Source organism: Gnatocerus cornutus, chromosome 3, assembly GCF_029298725.1.
Source record: "Gnatocerus cornutus isolate USDA-ARS CGAHR chromosome 3, icGnaCorn1.1, whole genome shotgun sequence".
Lineage (NCBI taxonomy): Eukaryota > Metazoa > Arthropoda > Insecta > Coleoptera > Tenebrionidae > Gnatocerus > Gnatocerus cornutus.
In genome coordinates this window covers 13593468-13619376 of record NC_142235.1, presented here as the reverse complement: position 1 = coordinate 13619376, position 25909 = coordinate 13593468, and the positions used below count along the sequence as shown (strand labels likewise).

General features: G+C 35.1%; 4 protein-coding genes and 1 long non-coding RNA gene across 5 annotated transcripts; 3 read left to right on the top strand and 2 right to left on the bottom strand.

The window, feature by feature from the left end:
- Positions 1-5277: 5277 nt before the first annotated feature.
- Positions 5278-6108, bottom strand: LOC148177196 (uncharacterized). The gene is made up of 3 exons (XR_015769769.1): positions 5832-6108; positions 5670-5779; positions 5278-5568 (listed from the first exon to the last, which is right to left on the bottom strand). It is a non-coding gene; the product is annotated as an uncharacterized LOC148177196 (long non-coding RNA).
- A 103-nt stretch (positions 6109-6211) lies between these two features.
- LOC148177195 (uncharacterized) lies at positions 6212-7137 on the bottom strand. Its single transcript, XM_088033276.1, has 5 exons — positions 7105-7137; positions 6849-7071; positions 6723-6799; positions 6575-6669; positions 6212-6526 (listed from the first exon to the last, which is right to left on the bottom strand). The coding sequence occupies exons 1-5, from the start codon at positions 7135-7137 to the stop codon at positions 6268-6270; spliced, it is 687 nt and encodes a 228-aa protein (XP_087889402.1). The 3' UTR covers positions 6212-6267.
- Positions 7138-9158: 2021 nt separating this feature from the next.
- On the top strand, positions 9159-10078 carry LOC148177194 (epithelial serine protease-like). Its single transcript, XM_088033275.1, has 4 exons — positions 9159-9225; positions 9270-9420; positions 9466-9626; positions 9684-10078. The coding sequence occupies exons 1-4, from the start codon at positions 9159-9161 to the stop codon at positions 10076-10078; spliced, it is 774 nt and encodes a 257-aa protein (XP_087889401.1).
- A 108-nt stretch (positions 10079-10186) lies between these two features.
- On the top strand, positions 10187-11159 carry LOC148177193 (epithelial serine protease-like). Its single transcript, XM_088033274.1, has 4 exons — positions 10187-10407; positions 10463-10623; positions 10678-10764; positions 10814-11159. Exons 1-4 carry the CDS (start codon positions 10187-10189, stop codon positions 11122-11124), a joined length of 780 nt encoding a protein of 259 aa, XP_087889400.1. The 3' UTR covers positions 11125-11159.
- Positions 11160-15683: 4524 nt separating this feature from the next.
- On the top strand, positions 15684-16656 carry LOC148177192 (chymotrypsin BI-like). The gene is made up of 5 exons (XM_088032847.1): positions 15684-15743; positions 15789-15942; positions 15992-16152; positions 16198-16284; positions 16346-16656. Exons 1-5 carry the CDS (start codon positions 15686-15688, stop codon positions 16654-16656), a joined length of 771 nt encoding a protein of 256 aa, XP_087888973.1. The 5' UTR covers positions 15684-15685.
- The last annotated feature ends 9253 nt before the right edge of the window (positions 16657-25909 follow it).

Here is a 25909-nt window from a genome sequence, read left to right as displayed (position 1 = left end):
CGCGTTCTAACCAGGAAGTCCAGTCAGTAGGAGATGTTTTAACTTTGGTGCGAGCCCTGGGGATCGCACCCATGCTTAGTTTTTTGACTTGCACGCAGGACAACTAGATACGGTAACGTCGGGGGTACCACAACGATAACAAAAACGTTTCCTAGGTAAGGTACAGCTGGCGTAAAAGTGGTTGGTACCTCCGCAATTAAAGCATTTGGTCACTTTGTTTCCCGGAGACGAATTGGGGACCTTTTTTGGAGTTTGTTTATTTTTAGAGGAGGGACTTGATGTTGACGGTACGAGATTTTCCGGGTGTGCTTCTAAAGACAACAACTGAGGCTCTATTAGTCGGTATTTTTGTTTTGTTCCCGAAGATCTGAGATCAAATGACTTCTCCAGTCTTTTACATAAGGAAATTAGTTCGTCTACGCTCGGGATTTCTTGAAGAGCTAGAGGCGTTACATATTCGGGTCGAACTAACTTAAGCAAAGTCTTAATTTTAATAGTTTCGGAAGCAGGTTCAATAAGACGGTTAAACAGAGTTTCCATCACGGCAGCAAAAATGCAAACTGGCTCGTCCGGGTGTTGTTGTCTTTGGCGTATTTCAGCCCACAACAGTTCGTCATAATCGCTAGGAAGAAAATCTTTTTTTAAGGCCTCCTTGAGGGACTTCCAATTGGTAAAAGACGATTTCCACTTGCGATACCACTGTAAGGCTGGTCCGTCAAAGAAATCTACCGCAGACGCGAATAATTCCGCTTCGCTGAATCCTCTAGCAGGAGCCAACTCTTCAACACGCTCTAGGAAAGAGATTAAGTTATCTCGCGGCATACCGGAGTAAGAAATTCCCCATTTAAAAGCGGGAACCGATTTAGTTGAAGGGAGTTTAGCGGCATCGGTAAAAGACATCGTCGTAGAGTTAAACCACGGAAGCAACGGATTCACAAGAGTCGCTGGCGACAACAAGAGACAATCTCGAAGGTCTGCTTCGAGTTTGAGAGCGGTAGCATACAGTTCGTCACGTTGTTCGAGGGCTGCATCTCTATTCTCAACCGGAATGGGTACTCGCAAAATTCGCTCGCGAACATGATTCAGTCTCGAGGTAATCCGGCGGCACAAGGAGTCACCCGGCGGTCCTGAACCGAATTCAAGGATGAGGGTCGTTACCGATTCCAAAGTGGAGGAAATTTCGCGAATGTCTGACTCAAAGATAAGATATTTTGTAGAGAAATGAACTGGATTTGACCTCTCCTTAAACAGTTCATGTTCTAACAAGCGCCTTTTTTCCTCAATAGGACGTTTAGTCTTAATTCGCCGAATTAGAAGTTCATAGTTAACCTCCGCCTCCGACAGATATTCCGGTACAATCATTATTACATCCATGTTCGTGTAAAGCCTGTTACTGATTCTATTATTTAAAAAAAATACTGAAAATAGATACTTGACTTAACGAAAACTAGGCCTACTTGCCTGACAAAAAAATTAAGTTAAATCTGGCCCCACGTTGGGCGCCAAAATCTTGTGTCACACCTTTCAAAAAAAAGGTCGGTAGGTGACACCGCACCGGTGCTCTTGTAGCCTTTGGTGAGCTGGTGTCGTGGGTCAGAGAGTCTGGGCGCCAAGAACTTAGTTTGATTTTAAAGTAGCCAAGTCGCTCAATGCTACTCAGAAGTAAAATAAATGGTTTTTTAAAAAATTTGGTTTTAATAAAAAAATATGAACTTAACAATTGGTGAAATTTTAGGTGATGTTGGTTACTTAAATTTAAATGACAGGTTTGTTACCGTGTCACAGCTGTGATTGGTTTACAGAAAGACTATAAAAAAGTTAAATACTAAAAATAATGATGATTAATTGAATTGAACTCAAGAGGAAGTTAATAAAATCAGGTTACAGGCCAGCGAGACTCTCGATAGAGTCTAGATAACACGCTGTCGGTGACGTCGATAGTACGACTCAGGCGGTGACGCAATTAAACAATAATATCGCAAAAAAGGTACTTATCGCCGTCGGGAACGCTCCAGGTGCCTCTTGTCGTCTGGTCCGGGTTGGATGTGGCCGCTCGGGATGGTTATTAGCGGGCGAGAAAGTCTCGGTTACTCCACGAGGTCGATCGGGGACTCAAGGCGACGGGCAAGGTGTTACGGGCGTACCGGCGAGAATCTGGTAGTCGTTTTTGCGAGAGTCGTAGGCGTGCGTGCGACCCTAATTTTCTAAATTAGTTTATCGTCAAGAAAAACGTGAAATATTACCTCTCTGAGGGTGGACGATACCTAATGCGGTTCTGGGGTTCTTAACCGCAAATACGGGACTTCAAATAGTACTAGGAAGTGCTTAGACGGCAAAAGGTAAGATAATACGTCTGCTTCCTTCGAAGCCCAAAACGGAAAAGAAAGTTGAAAGGCCACGAGGAATCGTAGGTGGCACTACCTGCGTTTTCGGGGATGAAAAGAAGATTCCGACCTCTGCGCGAGTATCGCGGGCGTTCTCAATGTCGCACTTGTCAAAGGGTCGTGATTGACAGGTTATGTTTGTTTGTTATTGTTGGCAGACATCCGCAATAAACGTAAGTTGGTAAGTGATACTGTTATCTAACATAGTAGTCGCGAGAGGGTTGATCTTGAAAACTAAAATGGTTGTTGTAGGGATTTAGAGAAAGGTACGGGAACCAGTCATGACGAATTCCTGGACTGGACAACATAAAGGGGCTTTAAACCACACCGAGTCGCCCTTGGTTCGGTGCGACGATACAAGAAGGAACGTGGGCTCTGAAATTCACCGGAAGGGTGCCAACACCTTCCAGAGGGACAGTCGAAAACGCTCAGGGGTGGTCTGCGCCTCACCAACCCCTTCCTGGCGAACACACGAAATTTTTGGGGCAAAGGCTTGATCCAACTTCCCCTAGGATTGGAGCCGAAGAAAAGATAAAAAAGATAAACGCGATAATAGTAAGTTTTGAACTGTGGAGACTTACTAGACTATTATTCATTTTAGGTTGAACACTGATGTTGTCGTGTCAACGGTGGAAAAGTACCCAGGCATTTATGGGACTCCTAAATCGCCTCCCATACCAGCGGCGTCTCGCGTTTATCCCCTAATTCATAAAAATCTTAATAAATGACCTTGTTCTCATTTTAGAAACGTTACAATACATACATATTTTAAGAATTGCTTTTAAGGGGATATCTAACAAACTGTAACGGTAATTCAGCTTCAACATTTTGCGTACAGGAAAAATTATATGAAACATTTTAAACATCCAAACGTCAAATGTAGGATCTCCCTTCAACCCTCATTATTTGTAGATGGCACTCTTTTAGTGAGTTACACACGGTCAGTCTGCTTTCTACGGTAATAAAAAAAATAATATAAAAATAAAATAATAAAAAAATAATACAAATAGAAATAATAATAATAAATAAAAACTACTTCTTAAAACCCCTGCCCGAGTAGTTTAGATTATTATTACCATCATCTTGTGGTCAGGACAATAGCTAATAGTTTCGACTGCACTGATGGCCAAATTATTATTGCCCATGGCCCGTAAATCTTAAATACTTTGATAGTAGAGTCCTATACTTTACAAATTAAACCCATGAAACTTAATAATTACAATCTCATTATTATTTAATGTTTATCTTTATAAATAAATAAATTTTTTCCCGAAAAGGTGGGATTTGTGTAATTGCAAAAATTGTAGAATTAATAGATGCACTGAGATCTTCGAATTGTGTCCAAGATTTTTGTAAATGTAACAAAAAATAGTGAACATAATTATAAATAATTAAATTATAAATAATAATTATATTCTGTTGTTTCAGTGATTGATATATCTTTTAAAACCTTTAAATTACGAGAAATTTTTCAGTCTTTTCATCACCCCAAAGTCATAATTTTGACAACAAGACGTTATACTACTGTCTGGTTATTCTCAAAATACGTATGTGTGAATTTTGAAAAGTCTACGCATGTGAAATGCTAAAAATTATTTCGCTTTTAGCCAAGTTTTCGTATTTAATTAATCAAAAAGTTATTAAATATTCACTTTACAAAAAATATATATAGCATTCAACATAGTGCACGTTGAACAGATTCATATGCAAAAAAATAGAAAGCAATTTACTCAAATAGTTTTCGAGTAATCGTGTTTGGAAAAATACATTGAATTTGCCTTATATTGAAATTTGTTCGAGATCTCCTTAAAAAATAAAGATAAAGGCTAATATTTATCACCTAAACTATTCTAAAACAATTTAAAATCCTAATTCATCAGATATAAAGTTCAAAATTTTGAAATGATTATCTTCAAAGTTACGTTCAGTTTGAATGAAAGAGAAAAATCTTGTTTCAGGCAAATTTAAGATTTTGTGTGTTTATGGAAAAGCTTCAGTTGTAAACTATCCCTTCGGTTACAAAATTGATTTATGGTACCCGCATTTCTACCTACCAGACAGACCTCTCTGGTACAAAGAAAAGAGATGTCACTGCTAGACAAGGATAACATGCTTCGAATATGAAATTTTCCAAACACGATTTCTCAAAAACTATTAACTTTAAAAAAAATCGGTTTGGTCGACATTATGTAAAATTAGTCCACGCATGTGGAGTGCTAAAAATTATTTCGCTTTTAGCCAAGTTTTCATAATCAAAAAGTTATTAAAAAATCATTTTACAAAAATTATATATAGCATTTAACATAGTGCACGTTGAACAAATTCATATGCAAAAAAACAGAAAGCAATTTACTCAAATAGTTTTCGAGTAATCGTGTTTGGAAAAATACATTGAATTTGCCCTATACTGAAATTTGTTCGATATCCCCTTAAAACTAAATTTATTTGATTTTAAAAATATTTTTAAAAACATTTCGATTCCAATTCCAATTGTAAAATATTTTAAAATTTTAGAAAATTTAGAAATTGTGGTCATTATGCGTAGCTTCTGTAAATTTTAGAAAATTCTTCAATATGCCATTACATCTAAATCAGTAGAAAATTTCCTGTAATTTGTAAAAATAAATTGTTTAGGTCCTAAACAAAATTTTGAATTTAGAAAAACGTTGGTCTTTCCGAAGATTTCTGTCTCTCAGACCTAAAATATAGAAAAATGAAAACAATTATTTGAATAATTAAAAAAAGGAAGAATCTTGTAGATTTTGGATTTCGAAAAAACACAAAAAAATAACTTCGGCCTAAATTTAGAAGTTGGTATCACTAGTTTGTCATTCACCTGCTTCACTGGATTCACTTAATTTCACCAAAAAAAAAAAAAAAACAGAAAAACACAAACTTTTCTAAAATTTTATTGCTTAAATACAAACGGAAAATATATTTTTTTGCTTCACGAAGTCATTGTGATTTCCCCGACCCTGAACTTTGGTATTTAGTTGAACTACCACTTTGAAACGATTTGCAATTTCTATGAACGAAATCTGCACAGGCCTTTACAGCCGGAATTTCTGCCCACGCCTTGCACTTCTCTACTGTTGCTCTAAACATATCATTAACTCCCAAAAACTGACATAATTCGCTTGTAAAAGTTTGACAGTTGCAGCTCAGAAGTTGGTAATTATTACTCCTAAAATAAAAACTGTCAATTTCATTCTTCATCTAGTCGGCTGACACTCATACGCCAAGCTTAGACATACGTTTATAAGATGTGCTAGCCAACTTACTTACCCAAACTTCATTTTCAAACTCCGGATAAACTGCGTCAACTCAAATTCATTTTTTTTAGTTTTGCCCAACTGGAATTCCTGTGTTTTGTATTCGTTTTTTGCGTTGTCAAACTGCAAGAACAATTCTATTTGATACATCTTAAAAGTATCCAAAATGACTTACAGGTTCTGTAATTTCGATTCCCCTTTCTGAATAAGCGTATTCCCATCCGAAGACAACGATACTTGGATGGACAATCTCTTCGAATTGGGGCAAAATTAAATTTGGGGACGGTATGGGGATTAGGGATACTCATTATCTGATAAATAATAAAAGCGACACAGCACTGGTTCCAACTTATGGGCTAACACTACTGACATTTTTGGAACTGTTGCGTTTAACAGAAAAATGAGAAGTTAAATAACACAGCTGGAGCTCTGGCGCTGTTGTGTTGACGAAGAATAATTGGAATAATAACATCCGGAAGCTCGAAGAAAGGTGGGGAGCAGTGTTGCCAAATCAACGAAAGACGGGACAAAGGTGGGAATTAAAAACGAAGAAAATTGACTTTTTATACAAAGAGTTATATTACAGCACCTAAAATTACAATCAAAAGAATTTATTGTTTAAAAGAAGCAGATCCTTTGAAAGAACCAGACCCTTTGGAAGAATCAGAACCTTTGGAAGAACCAGACCCTTGAGTGGAAATGTTATACTTTTTGTGCCCCAGCGTAGCCGAGAACTTGACAACAGGACATCCCGCCAGTTTATTGTACTTCTCCACAACGTCCCTAAGAACATCCATCACCCCTAAAAACCTTGACAACTCGCTGGTAAAAGTCTGACAGTTATGCTGAAGAATGTCGTAGTGCTTGCGTCTAAAACAAAACTTGAAATAAAAAATGCGGACAACCAACAGGTGGTACCTCCAAGAGCCTTTAATTGAATTATAAAATTTATCTATTTCCGTTTCGGTAACGGCGGTGCTACCAACTTGGTACGTCTGGCATTCCTCCATGGACTGTATAAAGGATGTTATTAAAAACCAGTAGCTACTATCAATGATGAACTTACAGGCTCCGCTCTCTTTAGGCCTTCGTCGCTGTACGAGTACTCCCATCCGAAGACAACAATGGTTGAGTGGAAGACCACTGAAACCAGATTAAAAAAGAAGTGTGGACATTCCAGGGGTGTACTCACAAGGGGCGAGCTTGTACAGACGACATTCAACAAGGCTCTCTGTATTGATAGCTGCCATTTTGTCTTTGAATAATTGGACCTGAAAAACACACTGAAATGAAAGTTGTGTTGCTTGCAGTTGCGTATGTGTACAAACTAATTGTAGTGTTTCGGTGTTGCCGGATTTCTGCAGAAGGTGCCTCAAGAGTTTGATTATGCAACACACTATACAACTTGACGAATACTATAAAATTGAATTATTTGAGCTTACGATCACATTGAAACCACTAATTTTCTCTCTGTATGACATTTTTAAAGAAATATTTTAAATAGTTGTTAATAAACAAGTTGGGCAATGAAGGCGATTAATAATAAATTTTGTGAGTGCGTTAATAAATCATTTATTAATGGGTGTTACGAAATCGTGCATTAAAGTTCTAGAAATTTCAAGTTTTTAAATTATGAAATACTACAAAGCTTTCCTTTATCTAAATTTTGAGTTATAAAATATAAAAATATGAAATTCTAAGAAGTTTAGAATCTAAGATTGACGCAAGAAAAAATCTAAGAATTATCGGTAAATCTAAAAACTAGAAATTTGTGGAACTTAAGATCCACCGAATTTTTTTAAACTAGTAATCTAAAAGTTTAAAATCTGCGAAAATCTAAAAAGTTGAGAGCCGTACTACCTAGAAATCCTAGAAATCTAATTTTACATTTCCAAGAAATTATTTATTTAAAAAAGTCTTCTAATCTTAGAAAAAAGTAAGAAATAATTAAAACTACAGAAGACAATTTACTTACAAACCTAAAAACCTGACAATTTGAAGTTTATTGTTAATAAAACCTAAACCTAAACCTAAATCTTGTGAAAATTCGGCAAACAATTGTATGAAAATTTCAAAACTTACGAAAATAGAGGGAACTTGATAGAAAAAAAAAACTGAAAAACTAAAAATCCAAATAAATACCATAATTAATTAATTTAGACTTTAAATTTAAAAGAAAGAATAAAACTTGAAAACCTTGGATTCTGAAATTATTCATATAAGTGAACCTTAAAACCTGCAGTAAATTAAAGGGTTCTGTAACCAAACAATCCTAAAAAGTAAATATTAAAAGCCTCAAATCTGAGACTTCAAAAAACTAAATAAATAATAATAAAAAGATCTAAAAACCTAAAATACAGTTTTTACAACTTTTAAACCTAAAAAGCCTAGGCACCAAAAACCTAAGCAGCGGGCAATTAAAATTAAACAAAACTCAAACTGGGGTGTCGGAAGTCTAAAAACTTGAAAAAGCTGCAAAACCTTTAAACCTGAGAAACAAGAGTGTAGAACCTTGAAAACTTAAAAATCCAAATTTAACTTTTAAAACCTATAATCTTGAAAATTTGAAAGACTTAGATTCTAAAAATTCTTAAAAAAAACCTTAAAACCTTTTCAAAAATAAGAGATATAAAATGTAAGAATATATTAGAGAAGAAGAAAACCTGAGAATTTAAATTTGTTTACAAAGAATCTTAGGCGCCAAGAATTTGAGCACTGGTCAACTAAAATTAAAACAACCTAAACGCAAAATTGACGAAGAAGTCTAGACAATAAGAACCTGAGCACCAGTCAATTGAAGGTCTAAATACCTAAACCTGAAATTTGTAAATCGAAAACTGGAAACTTGAGAAGACTTTAAAACATGAAAACCGGAAAAGCAAGAGCGAAAAACCTTGAAAACCTAAAGACCTAATGTAAGTAAACTTTAAAAACTACAGTCTTGTAAATTCGGTAGTCTCAGATCCTATAAAACCTTTAAAAATAAACCTGCAAAATTGTGATATCTAAAGTTTAAAAACATGCTTAAAAACCTGAGAATCTAAATGTGTTGACTGAGAAGCCTAGGCAACAAGAACCAGAGCATCAGTCAACTGAAATTCTAAACACCTCAACCTGGAACTCGAAAATCGAAAAGTTGGAAACTTGAGAAGACTAAAAAATCTGAAAACCTGAGAATCAAGAGCGAAAAACCTTGAGAATTTAAAGATCTAAATCTAAGTGACTTAAATGTTGTAAATTTGATAGCCCCATTTCCTAAAAATTATTAATAATAAACTTTAAAACCTATAAATCTGCAAACTATATAAGAACTTACCTGACAACCTGAAAATCTAAGAACGTAAATATGGCTTTAAAGACCTTGAGATCCCAATTTTGAGAAAACTTATCTCGCGCTATTACCTAGAAAACGAATAATCCTTTAAATCTTATCTCTTTTTTTTCTTTAAAAAGGAAGTACCAGATAACACTTCGCCATAAAAAAATTGTTACAAACCACACCATGAAGTTGTTCTCAACACTCCTTTTCCTGGCGGTACTTGCTACCAGCATTTCTGCCAACTCCAAAGGTAACCTCAACTTTTTATAACTCTGTAATTTAACATTTTCTCAGCACCGCTAATCGTCAATGGTGAGGTCGCCAAAGAAGGCCAATTCCCATGGCAAGTCGGCGTTGTAAGTGTTAAATCAAACAAAAGGATCTACTGCGGAGGCGCCATCATCAGCGAAGAGTGGGTTTTAACGGCCGCTCATTGCATCTATCAGTAGGTACGACTTTAGCACTTCTTTTGTCAAAGTGATTCTTGCAGCGTTGACGATATTGTGGTCATATACGACACTCTGAACCTCCAAGACGCGGATAGTAAAGTCAACGCACAAAAGAACTACTTGGTGCATGAGGAGTACGACCCAAACACCTTACGCAACGATATTGGATTGATTTATCTCCAGTCTTCTCTGGTTCTTGAAGGTACGACCGATTGGTACGACTTTTAATCCTTCTTAGAGTTATCATTCTAACTTGCAGGAAACGTCTCAGCTGTACCTCTGTCAGAAGATGACCTCAAACCAGGTACTACCGTGACAGTAAGTGGATGGGGAAGTACGGGTGATAATGACAACGAGACTTACAACGTTCTTCGCTTTATCAATGTCACCACCATCGACAACGAAAAATGTGCCGAAGCTTACGGAAGCTTGATCGATGATCGTGTCGTCTGCACAGCACCTGGAGATCCTCTGAAGAATCCTTGTAGAGGTGATGCAGGCGATCCTGTGGTTACTTACGATGGTTCTCGACCGGTTCTTGTAGCGGTCTTCAGTTTCTTGAGCGGCCTCGGGTGTGAAAGGTCCGACTTTCCAGCAGGATATACAAGAGTTAGTTTTTATAGAGATTGGATTAGGAACTTGACTGGTGTATAGTTGGTACTACCTCAATTTGTCTGGTCTATTTTTTATCTCAATAAAACATTTGAACAATCTTATCTATTTCTTTAAACCTATCAGACTAGATAACACCTGTAAAACGACATGAGGTGGTACCCATTTCTCTGTTTTTTAGTGTTGGTACTTTCTACCATTGCCACTAGAACAAAAGTGGTACCACGAATCATCAATGGTGATGTCGCCGAAGAGGGCCAGTTTCCATGGCAGGTCGGAGTGGTAAGTGTCAACTCATCTCATCTCTTGTACTGTGGAGGTGCCATCATCAGCGAACAATGGATATTGACAGCCGCTCACTGCATCAACAAGTAAGTAGTACCACTATTAATACCCCTACTAATACTGTCAATATGATTCTTGTAGTGTCGAGGATGTGACTATTATGTACGATACTCTTGACCTCGAAGACACCGATAACCAGGTCAAAGTGACCCAGAAATTCTTGGTCCACGAAGAATACGATGCTAGTACCTTGAAAAACGATATTGGTTTGGTTCTTGTGGATTCTCCTTTCGATTTTGGAGGTAATTGGTCGAGTACCTCATCTCTAAAATCTTCTTACTTTCGTTTCTCTTCAGGAAATGTTAAAGCGATCGCTTTGGCAGAAGTACCACTCGAAGTTGGTACCGAGGTGACGGTCAGCGGATGGGGAACTACCGGCGATGGTAAGTCAACTTAACACAAAGTTTAACAATCTGAACTTCTTTTTGGTAGATGATAACAGTGACAAGTTTGACGTTCTTCGCTACATCAGTGTTACCACCATTGACAATGAGAAATGCATGGAAGCTTATGGAGGTATCATCACTGATTCTGTTGTGTGCACAGATCCTGGAGATCCTCTAAAGAATCCTTGTAAAGGCGATGGTGGTGATCCTGTAGTTGTTTATGAGGGGTCTGAACCAGTTCTTGTGGCGTTGTTTAGTTTCTTAAGTGGATTGGGATGCGAGACGGCGGATTTTCCAGCTGCTTATACAAGGGTTGCTTCTTATAGGGAGTGGATCCGGGATCTTACTGGGATTTGAGTTCTGAATGTAGGGAATAAAGTTTGTTGAGATTTTTTGTTTCTTTTACTGATTTAAAATTTTAGTTCTTATGCATATTTTGGTACTTAGAACTCTTAGAAGAGAATTTTTAAATCCATTAGAACTTCGTTTTTTAGATTGTTTTTTAGATTCTTATTTTAGATCGTAGGATATACAGGGTGTCCCAAAAGGTGCGCACTAACTTCTCATAAAATGTTTCCTTGAATTCTTTACACAAAAATTTTGCTTTAAAAATTGTGTTCATTAATGTAGTTTTCGAACTACACATCAATAAGTCTGACCAATGAGAGATCTTCTTAAATTAGTGTGGCAAGGTATTTTTGCGTTGCTATGTAATGTTTAAAAATAATTTTACCTAAACATTTGAGTGGACCGCTTTTATCGTAAAATTTTTTGACATTTGATGTGTTACTTAAATTGTCAAAATGTATTCTGTGGGTGAATATTGTGACATGTACGCAGTGTTGGGCGGTTGTAATGGAAATTTTACCGCTGCAAGTAGAGAATATGCAGAACTTTACCCTCTTCGTCGATTACCAGACAAAAATGTCTTTCAAAGACTAGATCGTTGTCTAAGGGAAACAGGACAAATACGTCCACGATATGAAATTGGTCGTCCTAGAAGTACAAGAACGCCCGAACTAGAAGAAGCTATTTTGGAACATGTTGAGAATTTTCCTGGCCAAAGTATTCGTGGTATATCAAGAGTATTTGGAGTGAACAGTAGTTTGGTTGGGAGAATACTGCAAACTGAACGGTATAAAAAAATACCATCCTTATCACTACACAAGGGTCCATGCGTTAGAAGAAGGGGATTATGAACCTCGTGTACAATATTGTCAGTGGCTTCTGCAGCACCATGATAACTTTATTAATCAAATTCTTTGGTCTGATGAAGCAACATTTACACGGGAAGGAATTTTTAATATGCATAACAATCATTATTGGGCAATCGAAAATCCGCACGTTTTTAGAAGTAGCAGGCATCAGCGTAAATTTGGAATCAATTTGTGGGCAGGCATAATTGGCAATAGACTAATTGGACCTTTTGTTATACCAAATCGTATGAACCATCAACATTTATTACATTTTTTTAATAATGAACTAGAAGATCACTTGGATGAATTGCCACTAGCTTTACGAATAAACATGTGGTTTCAACTGGATGGCGCTCCTATTCATTTTGCTGTTCTAGTTCGAAGGTGGTTGGATGAAAATTTTGGCAATCGTTGGATTGGTCGAGGTGGACATGTTCATTGGCCGGCTCGATCGCCTGATTTAACTCCGTTGGATTTTTTTCTTTGGGGACATTTTAAAAATCAAGTGTATTTTACTGCACCAGACAATGTGCCAGAACTACTCAACAGAGTGAGAATTGCTACTGATTCTGTTACACCAGAAATGTTAGAGCGTGTTCAAGGGAACATAAGAAGACGTGCAAACGCTTGCATTAATGCAAACGGTCATAACTTTGAACACCTTTTATAATAATTAATTATTATTACTTTGTGATGTCTGTGTTAATAGGTTTTTTTTGTTTAAGTATTATTTATCGTACAATCTTTATGTTTGCCTTTAGTTGTTCAATGTGTTGCAAATAAACATCTACCTACTTTATTTTTTTTTGTTTGCATAAAATTGATTTTGTAGAGTTTAAAACTAAACGAAAGCTTTTTCAAAATTCTTCCGACTTTTTGATAACAATAATAATTTAGGAGAAATCGTCGAATAATTGTGACAGTAATCACAGTTCATTTCTACAGTGGACCAGACAAATTACATGAGAAGTTAGTGAACACGTTGGATAGCAACTAAAATATTAAGTTAAGTTACCTTTTACTTCTTTAATGAATGGCAGCATTTCATTGGTCAAGTTTAGAGCTCTACTATTTGGAAACTATTCATCGAAACAAAATTTTATTTTCGGTTTTAAGGATGGCAATAATTCAGCTGTCGTATCTTGAGAATTTAGTGCGCACCTTTTGGGACACCCTGTAGAAGTAAAAACATAGAAATAGATAAAAAAAATATGGACAAATAAACAATGAAAAAACAAATAAAAATATAGAAATAAATATAAAAAATAAAAATGTATAAATAGATATGAACATAAAGAGATAGAGAAATGGAAATAAAAAAGTAAAATAAAGAAACAAAAACAAAGATATCGAGAAGAAGAAATGGTGAAATAGAAAATGGGAATCGAGAAATTGAAATTCAATAACAAAAATAAAGCAATTAAAATAAAGAAATAAATACAAGTAGAGAAATATGGAATAGAAAAAAAGAAATAAAAATTGAAAAACAGAAATATGAAAATAAAAATAGAAACAATAGAAAAATGTAAGTAAAAAAATAAAAATGCATAAATAGAATTAGAGGAATAGAAATCGAAATGAAGAAATAAAAGTAACTAAAGAAACATAAATGTAGAAATAGAAAAAAAAATAGAACGATATACAAATAAAGAAATATAAATAGAAATATAAGAATAAAATTAGCTAAATAGAAAAGGAGAAATAGAAATAGAGGTAAAGACACAGAAAGAAATACAAAATAGAGGATACAGAAAAAATACAGAAAAAGAAACTAGAAAGAATTTGAAAATAAACGTCAGACAATTTGAAATTTAAAAACTATAAATAGGAAAAATCTAAAAAAAATCAAAAGTACATACCTATAAACTCCAAAAACCAGTTAAAGTAGTTCTAGACAATCTAAACATACTTGTACTTAAATCTTGCTTTATGGGCCATTATATGCGAGTTGTATACATTAGTTTTTCTACAACAGTACTAACATTTTATAATATTATCATTTTCATTTGGTTCTTTTAGATTATTTAGTGTTTTGGCTTGTTTAGTTTGTTTAAATGCACTGTATGAATATACGCACTATACAGGGTCCGGCAACACTTGTGTCCACCCCCAAAATCGTCTTTAATTTTAAAGTTACAATTTTGAAAATTTGCATACGCTCATTGTTGACAAAGCTCTAGAAGCTGACGCAAAAATTCGTTTTTTATCACGGTTTGGTTGGCGTCGCGACGCCTAAGAAGTATAATTTTTAGCGACTTTTGAGTTTTTGCGGAAATATTCGCGAATTCAATTTTTTTTCAACATAACTGTGATGTAAATATCTGAGTTTTTATTTTAAATCTAATGCAAATTGTGTTTAAAATTTGCGAAAAAAACGCTGTTTTATCAAGTTAGTTTTCAAAATTATGACAGCGCAGTGGCAAACTACGTTTACACCAAAATTTCACAAGTCACTTTATTCACTCTTATGAAGGTCAATTTTGATTAACTCGGGCATGTTGCACTTTATGGACACCAGAAATTGTTAATTAACATCGACAAAGCGACAATTTCACCAAGTAAGACTTTTGTTACAATCTAAAGCGAACCAATGAATAAATGTCATTTGTGACACAAGATGTTGACAGATGGGTGTAAACGTAGTTCCTAATTTTGACGTAATGAAATTGGAAACTAACTTAATAAAACAGCATTTTTTTCTCAAATTTTAAAGACAATTTGCATTGAATTTAAAATGACAACTGAGATATTTTTAACACATTTATATTGAAAAAAAATTAAATTAGGGGTTGATATCACAAACCCTCACAATTACCTAAAAATTAGATTTTTAAGGCAACGCCAAAACTATCATTGATAAAAAACAAATTTTTGCGTCAGCTTCTAGAGCTTTGTCAACTGTGAGTGTGTGCAAATTTTCAAAAGTTTTTCTTTAAAATGAAAGACGATTTTGGGGGTGGACACAAGTGTTGCCGGACCCTGTATAAAAAACATGAGAAAAATTAATGTAATTTATAAACCATAAAAGAATAATAAAAAAATCGCAATAACAACACACAAAAAAAACAATTATTATAAAAATAAAGTAGAAAAAACAATAAAAAGTCTACATATTTTGACTGCCAATATTTATTTCTATAGTTCGTACAGTGAGAGTTTGAATGACAGAAAAGTCACTAAATCTACGCAATAAAAAGTGTACCATACGCGCGAAATTTAAAATAACAAAATAACCCCAGTTACTGACAACCCTGTCAACCCATTTCGCGTAGGAATTTAGTGTTTTTAGTGTATTTTGTAGCATAATTTGCTGCCAACCTATATGTCAACTGTCGAAATCTCTCAATCTCTCACCGGATATACTATAACAAAATCTAAAAAAAAATCAGAATAAATATCTTCTCACTTTACGTCAAATATCTTAAAATCTCGTACTTAAAACCCGATTTTTTAAACATTTAGAGTATCTTATCTAAGGATCAAAAACCAACTATATCAACAATTTCCGCCAATTTTTCCACACGTCCTAATTACTCCAACCACTTCCCGCCTGCACTAAAGAATATTTCTAATTTTCAGTAATCCCATTTTATCCACCTTTCATTCAAATCCCGCAAAAATAGCCCTAATCCATCACGATCCACTTCAAACAGTCAAAATCATTATCTCGAACTTACATCACTCTTATAAAAGCCTCATTCTCATCTCACAAATGTATCAAAATGTCTCCTATCGTAATCTTGATCTTCCTAGTTTCCTCCTCTTGGGCCCTCTCTCCCGGTAAGTCGCATCGTTTCGCCCCCAGATCTACATCTTCAATTCCAGACGGCCGCATCATCAACGGCGAAGAAGCCCAAGAGGGACAATTTCCCTGGCAGGTGGCCATCTTCGGCAGTTCGGACGAATACCCGCGGTACTTGTGCGGAGGCGCTTTGATCAGCGAAGAGTGGGTGCTGACAGCCGCACATTGTGTCGACGGGTATATAATTCGTGGTGTGTATACTATTTTTTTCACAGTTTGATTTCAGAGCAAACTCCGCCGAGATTTACTCAGGACTCACGAAGATTCCTGATGAAGGGAAGACGATAAGCGAAGCGGCGGAGTTTATAAAACACGAAAAGTATGACACTCTGACTCTGAACAATGATATTGGTCTTATTAAACTAAAGAAACCTCTGACTTTCGATGGTAAGTTAACACGAGTTGGGGTAAAATAATAAATTTCTTTGCTAGATTCCACGAAGGCGATCGCTTTGGCTGAAGAAGAACTCGAAGAACAAAGCAATGTTACAGTGAGCGGGTGGGGAAGCATCAGCGATGGTATATTTAGACTAACCCGCTAAATAGTACCGTTTTTATAATTCTTCTTCTTCTTCTTCAGGGGACACCAAACCGTACTCTGACAATCTTAACTACATTACTGTTACCACAATGACACAAGCACTATGTCAGGCGATTTACGGGACCTCTATTGTGTATCCCGGATTGGTTTGTACAGAAACTGGGAACCCTCTCAAGAGTCCGTGTCTTGGAGACAGTGGGGCTCCTGTGGTGTCCAACGCGGATTCAGATCCATTGCACGTGGCTGTCTTCAGTTTTGTTAATGGGATTGGGTGTGAGCAGCCCTATCCCGCGGGACACACCAGGACGGCCTTCCATCGGGATTGGATTAGGAATAAAACGGGAATTTAAAAGTGCATTAATAAAAAATTAAAAGGTTGCTTGTCGTTTTATTGATTGCCTACTCATTAAAAAATCTTTTAGAAAATTGCTGCAGGAATTAGTCTTCTTTCGCTCCTTTAAAATTCTAATTACTGTCAAGACTGATTGTTGATAATAGTTATTTACAGTCGCGTGTGGTAACTTACATTTTATACCGCAAAAGCAGATGATTGAGCGCTGTAAAATGGTTAACGCACAGGAGATGTAACTTTTTGGCCAAAAAACTTTTAACTGAAATAGTTGGGTTTTTAGGCGACTTAAACTGAAAATGAATTTTTGAGGCTTTACAAGCGGCCCAAAAGTAAGTCTTTTCTGGCCGCAAACATTTTTGGCCGATCTTTGGTGGCGCCATCTATCCATAGTTCCATAGTTTTGCATATTACATCAAGATATCGACATTACCCCCCAATTTTATAATAATTTGGGTAAAATCAAATCGACAAACTGCTGTAAAGTGCAACAAAGACGGGTTAACTTAATGAAAATGAAAATGTCTAGCAGTGCTGCTGTAACAACATCAAAAAGCACATCAAACCTAATTCATACAAGGTGTTTATAAATGTTTCTAGCATCAAGGGTGGCTATGAAATGTCAAAGAAATTTGCCGTTCGTTACAAATGTGGGTTTCGATTTTTCAACTGACATTTGCAGTTAACCTCAAACATGGAGCAAAGTTAGTTTTGAGAAATAAACTGTTCTAGTTGTGGTTTAAAACCTGAAAATCAAAAATTGGATACAAAACTGTAACTAAAACGTCAATGACGTAAATAACATTATAAATAATTTTCAAGATAGTTACATTCACTATGAAAACAAAGCGGCAATATAGTGTACGACAGGAATACCAGAGCCACCCTTGATGCTAGAACCATTTATAAACACTTTGTACAAATTGTGAAGCTACACATGCCGAAACTGCAAATGTAAATAAAGAAATTATAAACTTTTCTGAAGGATTCATAAGTATTTACAATTATTCAGTTTTTATAAATAATGAAATCAATAAATCATTAATAAAAATTAATTAACTTGTAAATTTAATGATGTCGCCTAAAAAGTCTTCACTTCAAGTATCACGGCCAAAAAAGAAACACTTTTGGTCTCAGTACACAAATAACTATTTTCAAAATTCATGAGAATTGTCACATCTGACATTTGAGATTTATTTTTCAAAACTCAATAAATCCATTTCATACATTTTGACAAGCGTTTAGAAAAAACGATAATTTGTTCAATTTTCTATTTTGACATAAGAAGGTAACACAATGTTTAAGCAAGAGGTTTTTCACTGAATAAAATATACACATTGTTAGATTTTCCTAAAATAATCTCAAATTCACATCAAACCCACTCTCAGTCAAATAGATATTTATTATTTAAGAGTGTAAGGGCGCAAATTATTCACCACAAAAATCAGTTAATCTCGAGATCGTAGATCGAGAGAATAAGATTTTTGGAGTGAATAATTTGCCCTTACACTCGAATATAATACTAGATTTTATCCAAAGCCTCTGTTGGTTGCAACTAAAGCATTAAAAAAATTGACAGAAGTGACAGCAGTGACAAATTTTTACTTACCATTTAGAAAGCTATGCCTGCGTTGTTGTCATGGAAATGCAGCATAATTTTCTGTATGGTCTCTGGAGAGTAATAGAGTACTTTATCTGTCTCAAATGAGTGAATAAAGATCACTTTATTAGTGCATTTTGGATAAATTTGATTTATTGAGTTTTGAAAAATAACTCCTCATTTTTAAATTTCGTCATCTGTCAATTCTGTCAATTCTGTAGTTGGTGCAGAAAAAGTACACAATGGCGCTGTATAAAACAATTTTTAATATGATTTTAAAAATACAAATTCTGTCTTAATTGATATAATAATTTAGGTAAATAACACTTTGGTGATCAATCTTCATTATGGTAAAGAGATTTTAATTTTTAAACGCATCTGAAGAGCAGACAATTTGGGCAATTTTTACCGCACGGCGAGTGTAAACGTCCAAGGCGCTTGTAAATATAATGTTTCTAAAGATACCATTTAGTTTCTAAAGATACCATTTAAATGTTAATTTGAGGTTTACAATTCATGGGGCCAAAAAAATTAATAGGTTCGTGTTTCTATTGCGTTTAAATGTTTGTAACACTGAACATTTTTCGAAATCGATATTTTTCAATAATTCACGACAAATCTTTAAAATCTGATTATAACACGGCTCATTAAAACAGTCACGAACGCAGTTACTTCACCACAAAACACTCCAAAATGAAATTATTTCTTTTTTATCTTCAATTTCTGTCGTTTTTTCACGTGAGCGACTTCAAAAATGACATATCTGCGTGTGTGAACAAAATCCTGGCGCATTTCTTTTATCCTGGATCAAATATCTACTTTGTGGACACTTCTATTCGAACTGCATTTCCAGCGGTTTACCACAATTCAAGAAAAAACTTGAAAATCTTCAAATACGAAACCCCCGACTTCTACGTTCTCAACTTAACTTCGAAAGACACGATGAAGATGGTGTCCAGGTCTGCTAATTTTAACCCAAGAGCGAAGTTCATTCTCCTCTCAGACTCCAATCCCCTGGAAGTTTTTGAAGGATTATCAAAACTCTTTGTTAACAACGCCATCTTGGTGCAAAAGAATTCATCGGTGGTAACTTACGCCCCCTACATGTACGAAAACGCAACACCAAAAAACATCCAACTGATTATTTTGCGACCTTGCCTTACCATTAACTCTTTCTTCGGGTACTCGTTACCAAAGCTTTGGCGCAACTCCACCATCAACTCTGTGTACTTCGACCTCTTTCCGTTCCTCTACAAGAAAAATGGTGAGGTCTTTGGTTCTGCGTACGACAAAGTCAAAGCGATCCAAGAAGTCTTGCAGTTTAACCTTGAAGTAAAGAAAAGCGACAGAGGGTTGTTTAGTATCAGTAAGATGAACGGTACTTATGACAGTACTTTGGGTGAGTACCACGTTTCGTACTATACTAACACCACCTTCAGGTTTGTTACAGGAGCGCCAAGACCACCTCATGTTGAACCAATTCATGATGTTGACAAGTCAGCAAGTTCTCGAGTTCGATTTTGTGTCTTTGGACGTGGCGATTTACCAACATTGGGTGGTACCAAAAGCCCCAGTTGTGGCTCCTTACAAGAGTTTCTTCATAGCCTTTAGAGTGGATATCTGGTTGTGGATTCTTGTAGCCCTCCTGGTGTTAACATCACTGTGGTACTACTTTAAAGAAGACACTCTTGTTGGTTCCTTTGAGTTCTTTTACCAAATTCTCTTGGAATCGACCAATTTCAAAGTTACCAAAATCAACAAACTTTCTTCCAGAGTCGTTGTTTTTGTCACCATCTTCTGTTTCTATGTCATATCGACCACTTTTCGTCAAGAAATGTTAAGAATTTTCACAGGGCACTCGTACGAGTACCAAATAGATTCCATCGAGGATCTCGCCAAGAACCGCATACATTGTATCTTGTACCGGGAGAACCGCGAGTTGTACGACTTTGATGACCATCGCGGCTATGTTAACACGTGTGAAGCCATACCTCCGAATACCGACAACGCCGTGTATATGTCGGCAATAGCGAGTGGTGGAAGAAGCGCGACGATTGTTGAACGCAACGCTTTTAAGGCCTTCAAGAATAAAATCCAAGCTGGAGGAGTTGAACCAAAGATATACCTTGTTCCCAACGAAGTTAAGTACGAGTTCGCTTTTCTTTTTTTTACGAAAGGGTTTCCTCTGTATCATCGATTTGTTGAAGTAAGCAGAAGATTGTGTACGTCCGGAATTGCAGAGTTTTTGGAAAGCGTTGAACACTACTATCTTGAGAGTCAGTTGAGGAGGAATGAGGTACTACTTTCGAGAACCTTGAAGTTTGAACAGATTTTGGGAGGAGTTTACATATGGTTGATTGGGTTGAGTATTAGTGGGTTGGTTTTGTGTTTGGAGTTAGTCAAATTCGAGAAGAAAAGGGTTAGAGAGGACAAGAAAGTTAAGGATGAAAAAAATCGTACCATGTTTTCATGAATTCTTCCTGTTCTACAAATTTTCCAGATCTTTTAAGTTTCCCAGAGTTTCTTAGCTCACCATAAGCTTAGTTTCCAACATTTTTTTAGAAATTCTAGTGTTAACCCATAAGTGGTGAGTTGCGCCAAATAAAATCTCTATTATCGTGGTCTGTGCTTATTCTTTGTATATTATTTATATATTTGGTTTTTGAATCTCCCACCAGCGAATTAGGTGGTGGATTTCTTTGACCACCAAACTTTCAAATGTAAAAATTAAGTAGGCAACCAACAATTCCATAAAAAATTGTTTCAAGTGCTCTTAAAACTAAAAATAAAACTTCTCATGTGGTCAAGCTTCAACTCATGACTCATGAGTCGTCCTCCGTTATATCTTAAGATACAAGAGGCACTTGTAAACAGCACCGTTTCTGCATTTATGGTAAATTAGTGTTTTATTTTGATTTTACACCCATTGTTCATAACCTAAAGTTGGCATCTCACAGGGAGCGACCTTGGAAAATCTGCTGATTAGTAAATAAGAAACGACGTGGAAGCGAAGAAGTAAGCAACTTTTTGGCATATTGTCGAAGAGAAGCTTCGTCATGTGGGTAAGTTGGTACTCCAAACCATTTTATTATGCTGCATCCAGAGCCCAATTTATCCAAAATGCATGAATAAAGTAGTCTTTACTGTCATTTCCGACTGATTATAAGAGGCTTTATGTTTCCCAGTATGTTGGTAGCACTGCACTAGAGCTGTGATTTGACATGTGTCATTGTATGTCATGCCTTTTGTAGGGCGCACGAGGCATGACTGCTAAAGGGCCATTTACACTTCATCACTAAATCACTGCATGGTTTAATTTAACAATAAAAAGTCTAAAAAACTTGATTAATAAGAGTTATATCTACAACTGGAAACAAATAGAGACAGAATAGAAAGAAGTACTGAAATTTGAAGAAGGTCTAAATAAGAATCTCAGAAGAATCTGCAGAAAATGTAAGGGAAATCTGAAGAAAATGAGAGGAAATTAAGAAACATTTTATATAAAGAAAAATTCTAAATAATCTAGAATAAATCTGTGAAATCTAAAGAGAATTTGAATATAGAGAATTGAAGGAAACATATTTGCAGAATTAAAAGGATCTAAAAGAGTTCGAAAATTTATACAGAATCTAAGAAAAAAGATCTAAAAAATTACGATAAATTAGACAGAATGTAAAGAAGATCTAAATCCAACTGGAAACTCCAAAAAAGAAAAAAATATAGAATCTTGAAAATTCAATGAGATTTGAGAATTTGAGGACAATCCAAAAAGACTTGAAAGGAAATTTGAAATTTAGAAAAGCCAAAAATCTAGAGTGAAGAGAAAATCTAAAGAGAAATTGTAGACAATCTAGAAATCTAGAATATTCAAAGAGAAAAGAGATAATTTGTGGATAATTGAAAGAGAATTTATAGAAAACAGAAAATCTAGATAGGATTTGAAAGAATTTCAACAAAATCTAAGGAAAATCTAGAAAAATTCATCAAATTTAAAGACAATTTGAAGAAAAATAAAAAAAGCCAAAAACTGAAGAACATCATCTAGGAAAATTCTAAAAATAATTTTTACATTGTAGTGAAAGATGAAGAATGTCCAATGAAAAACGAGAGAATTTGTGAATAATTGTAAGAGAAAAAGTAGAAACTCTAACTCCCATTTTCTCTGAAAAATTTTTCTAAGCGTCAAGTTTAAAATGTGTTTGGTTGTTCAACAGAGCTAGTTGCACAATACTGATTATTTTAAACCCTTGCAATTCTCGCGAAATGTCAAATAAGAAGACCAAAGAAGTCACATTTATCAAATACTCTCCAAATTGAACGTCAGCAATAAACTTGTTTTTGTTATTTTTAGTGGAGATTTGCAAGTATTTCATTACAACTTTTTTTCATGGTTATAACTATTTTGCGATTACTAAAAAACTTGTCTGTTGCTTGTGGTCAGGTCAGTCATCTATAAATCAAAATTGATATGTTTTTATTACAGGTATCTAACTTTTTTTTTCAAATTCTGCTGATTTCTAAAATTGCTCATTTGTAAATCGGTAAATTTTGCATCTACACTTTTGACTTTAGAAACGTCAACTGTTTATTTATTTATTTTCTTTATTTTTTATATTTTTATTTATTATTTGTTTATCACTCTTGGCAACTGTCACGTTTAGGATGTTTTGTTTTCGCCAACCTTAGTAACTTTTAGGTTTTGTAAGTGGATATTATTCTAAAAAAGTGAAATACAAAGAGAATTTGAGGAAATTTGTAAATTTGGAATAGCCAGAAATCTAGAAGGAAGTTGGAGAATCTTTAAAAAAATCTAAAGAGATACTGTAGACGATCTAGAGATCTACAATATCCAAGGAACGAAATAGTTTGTGTATAATTGAAAGACAATTTATAAAAAACAAGACAGAGAAAATTTAGAAAGAATTTGAAAGGATTTTAAGCAAAATCTAGAAACATTTATTGAAATAAAGGAAAATTTGAAGAAATTGTAAACTAAACAATTTAAATTTAAAAAATAGTTTTTACAATGCAGAGAATCCAAAGAAAATCTTACAAATGTATACAGGTTTGGAGAATCTAAAGAATCTTTATAGAATTTAACGAAAATTTAAAACACCCGGAAAAAATAGAGAGAATTGAAGGAAAAGCTATAATAAATTTAGAGTAAGAGAGGATCTGAAATTAAAAAAAAAATCTGTTTGAGAATTTTGAGATTTTAAGAAAAAACTAAAGAATACAAGGAAAATCTAAAGAAATTTAGATTCTTTAGACAAAATTTAAGGAAAATGTTAAGAAAACCCAAACACCAACGGAGAATTTAGAGAAACAACAAAAATTTTATAATTTATTTACAATATAAGAGAAATCTAAGAAACTTAAATAGAGAAATTGTTTATAGACGAAAAAATAATATCTCAAGAATGTAAGAAGAATCTAATGAGAACTGAGTGTCTATATTGAGTTAAACGAGAATACGAGGAATATAAGAATTTTCAGATTGTCCACGTCCAGACTGGACAAAATTGAAAGAGACGAAACAAAAAATTCAATTAAACCTTAAATTCTGAAATATACCCTGTAACTTAATTGAGGTAAAATAGAAAGACGATAAAAAAGGAATCCAAAGACTGAATAATTAATATACATATTATAAGTACAGAAAAAACAAAAGAAAGAATTTTCTAGACCTAGAAAGAATCTATAAAATGAAATCTCCAAAATCTAAAATATATGGAAACCTGCCTGGGAACAAAACAGACGGGAAACTCAAACTAATCTAAGTAGAATGAAGGAAAAGACAATTTAAAGAGAATTCATGAAATCTAAAAGAGATCTAGAAAGAATCTAAAAAGTTGACAAACCAAATTTTAAAATTTAGAGACGCTATAAGGAATCGAAAGAAGCACATCAATCTAAAGAGAATTTAAAAGAATGAAAAAAGGATTAAAGACGACTTGTAGGCAACACAAGAATTTATTTAAAAAAGTTAGCACCACAATGTTTATTGTGATTTTTCTTGAAAACTGCCTCTTACAATCTGCCGATTTTTAACTATTAGTTTAACCTTGTTCAAACCATTTTTTTTAGAAAGCCGATTTTTGGTACGCTATCTCCACCGGTAATTTTTTAGGAGTGGTAAAATACACCAATCACAGAGGAAATCTCAATATTATGAACAACCATGGCGATACACCTCTTGGACTAGCAGTGAAGTGTGGACACTTGAAGATAGTCCAGTATCTTCTCTCTCTCTAAACGTCAACGTGAATAATTACGACGAGCAAAATTCCCACCATCCAATCTTCGACGCGATACGACAATGTCGCAAAGATATTTTAAAAGAACTTCTTGAGTATCACGTAAATGTTAATATTCTTGATAAAGATTTAGACACACCTCTGCCGTTGGCTATGCGCCACGAAAAGTATGATGAGGACATTGTTGACATGTTACTAAAAGCAGGAGTGGATGTTAACTATGGAAACTCCGCGTTACCTGTAGTGACTGCTGTTGGTCTACGCAAGTTGGAACTTGTTAAGAAACTTGTAGAACACAGAGCTGATGTCAACAAGTTTGGAACGCAGTTTTGTCCCCCTTTATCGCTTGCGGTGTTTCAAGGGAGTTTGGAAATTACAAAGTACCTACTAAGCCAAGGCGCTAATTTAAACTGCAAACACAAAGATGGTGTTAGTACTTGTCTTTCATTTATCAGTATCTGTCCCAATCCTGACATTGTCGAACTTTTGGTAGAAACCATTGAACAGACTGGAAGACTAGCCTTGTGCCAAGCTGCTGCTCATGGAGACTTAAAGACTCTGCAGTTTCTCCTGTCTAAAGGCCACCACCCAAACGCCACAGACTCCACAGGCAACACTGCATTGACCATTGCCGTAAAGCACCGCCAAGAAAATGTTGCAAAGTTTTTGATTCACGTCGGTGTTGACTGTTGTAAGTTCGTCCGCAATGGCCAAACTTCTCTTTCCGCAGCTGTAGAAACTAACAACGTAAGTATGGTTACATATTTGCTCGACCATAAGGCAAAACCCTCCCTGCAAACAGTTTTGCGTAAAGCTGTAGCCGTGGGAAACTTGGAGATGGTGAAGCGGTTGAAAGAAAAGGGGGCGCCTCTTGACGCTACTTATAGAAATGGCTTTTCTGTGTTGACAACAGCAGTCGATATGGACCAAATTAGAGTGGTAAAGTACCTTCTAGATGAAGGAGTAAAGATCGACAGTCGTGACGACAATGGGCAGTGTGCTCTGAGTATCGCTGCTTCCAAATCTAACTTCCAGTTAGTTAATATCTTGTTGGATCGTGGCGCGGATGTGAAGATTGCGAGAAAGGAGTTGGAGAAGTTTAGGAATAAGAATGAGGATGTGCATTTCTTGTTGAAGAAACATGAGGGTTGATTGGTATGACTTTTGCATGATTGTTGTAAAAATATTGTTGTTTTGTAGGTTTCGACACGAAAAAACAAAGAGAGCAAAGAAGCAGCGTCTTTAGTTTTACTAGTTTTTCGTTTATACTACTTTATGTGGTAATTATATCAAATTTTGTACTGTCTTTGAATAAATATCCAGGTTATTTGTTTTTCACTCATAACTTTGAATTTCCCGCTGCCAAAATCCAGAAAATCGTATTTTCCGTTCAAAAG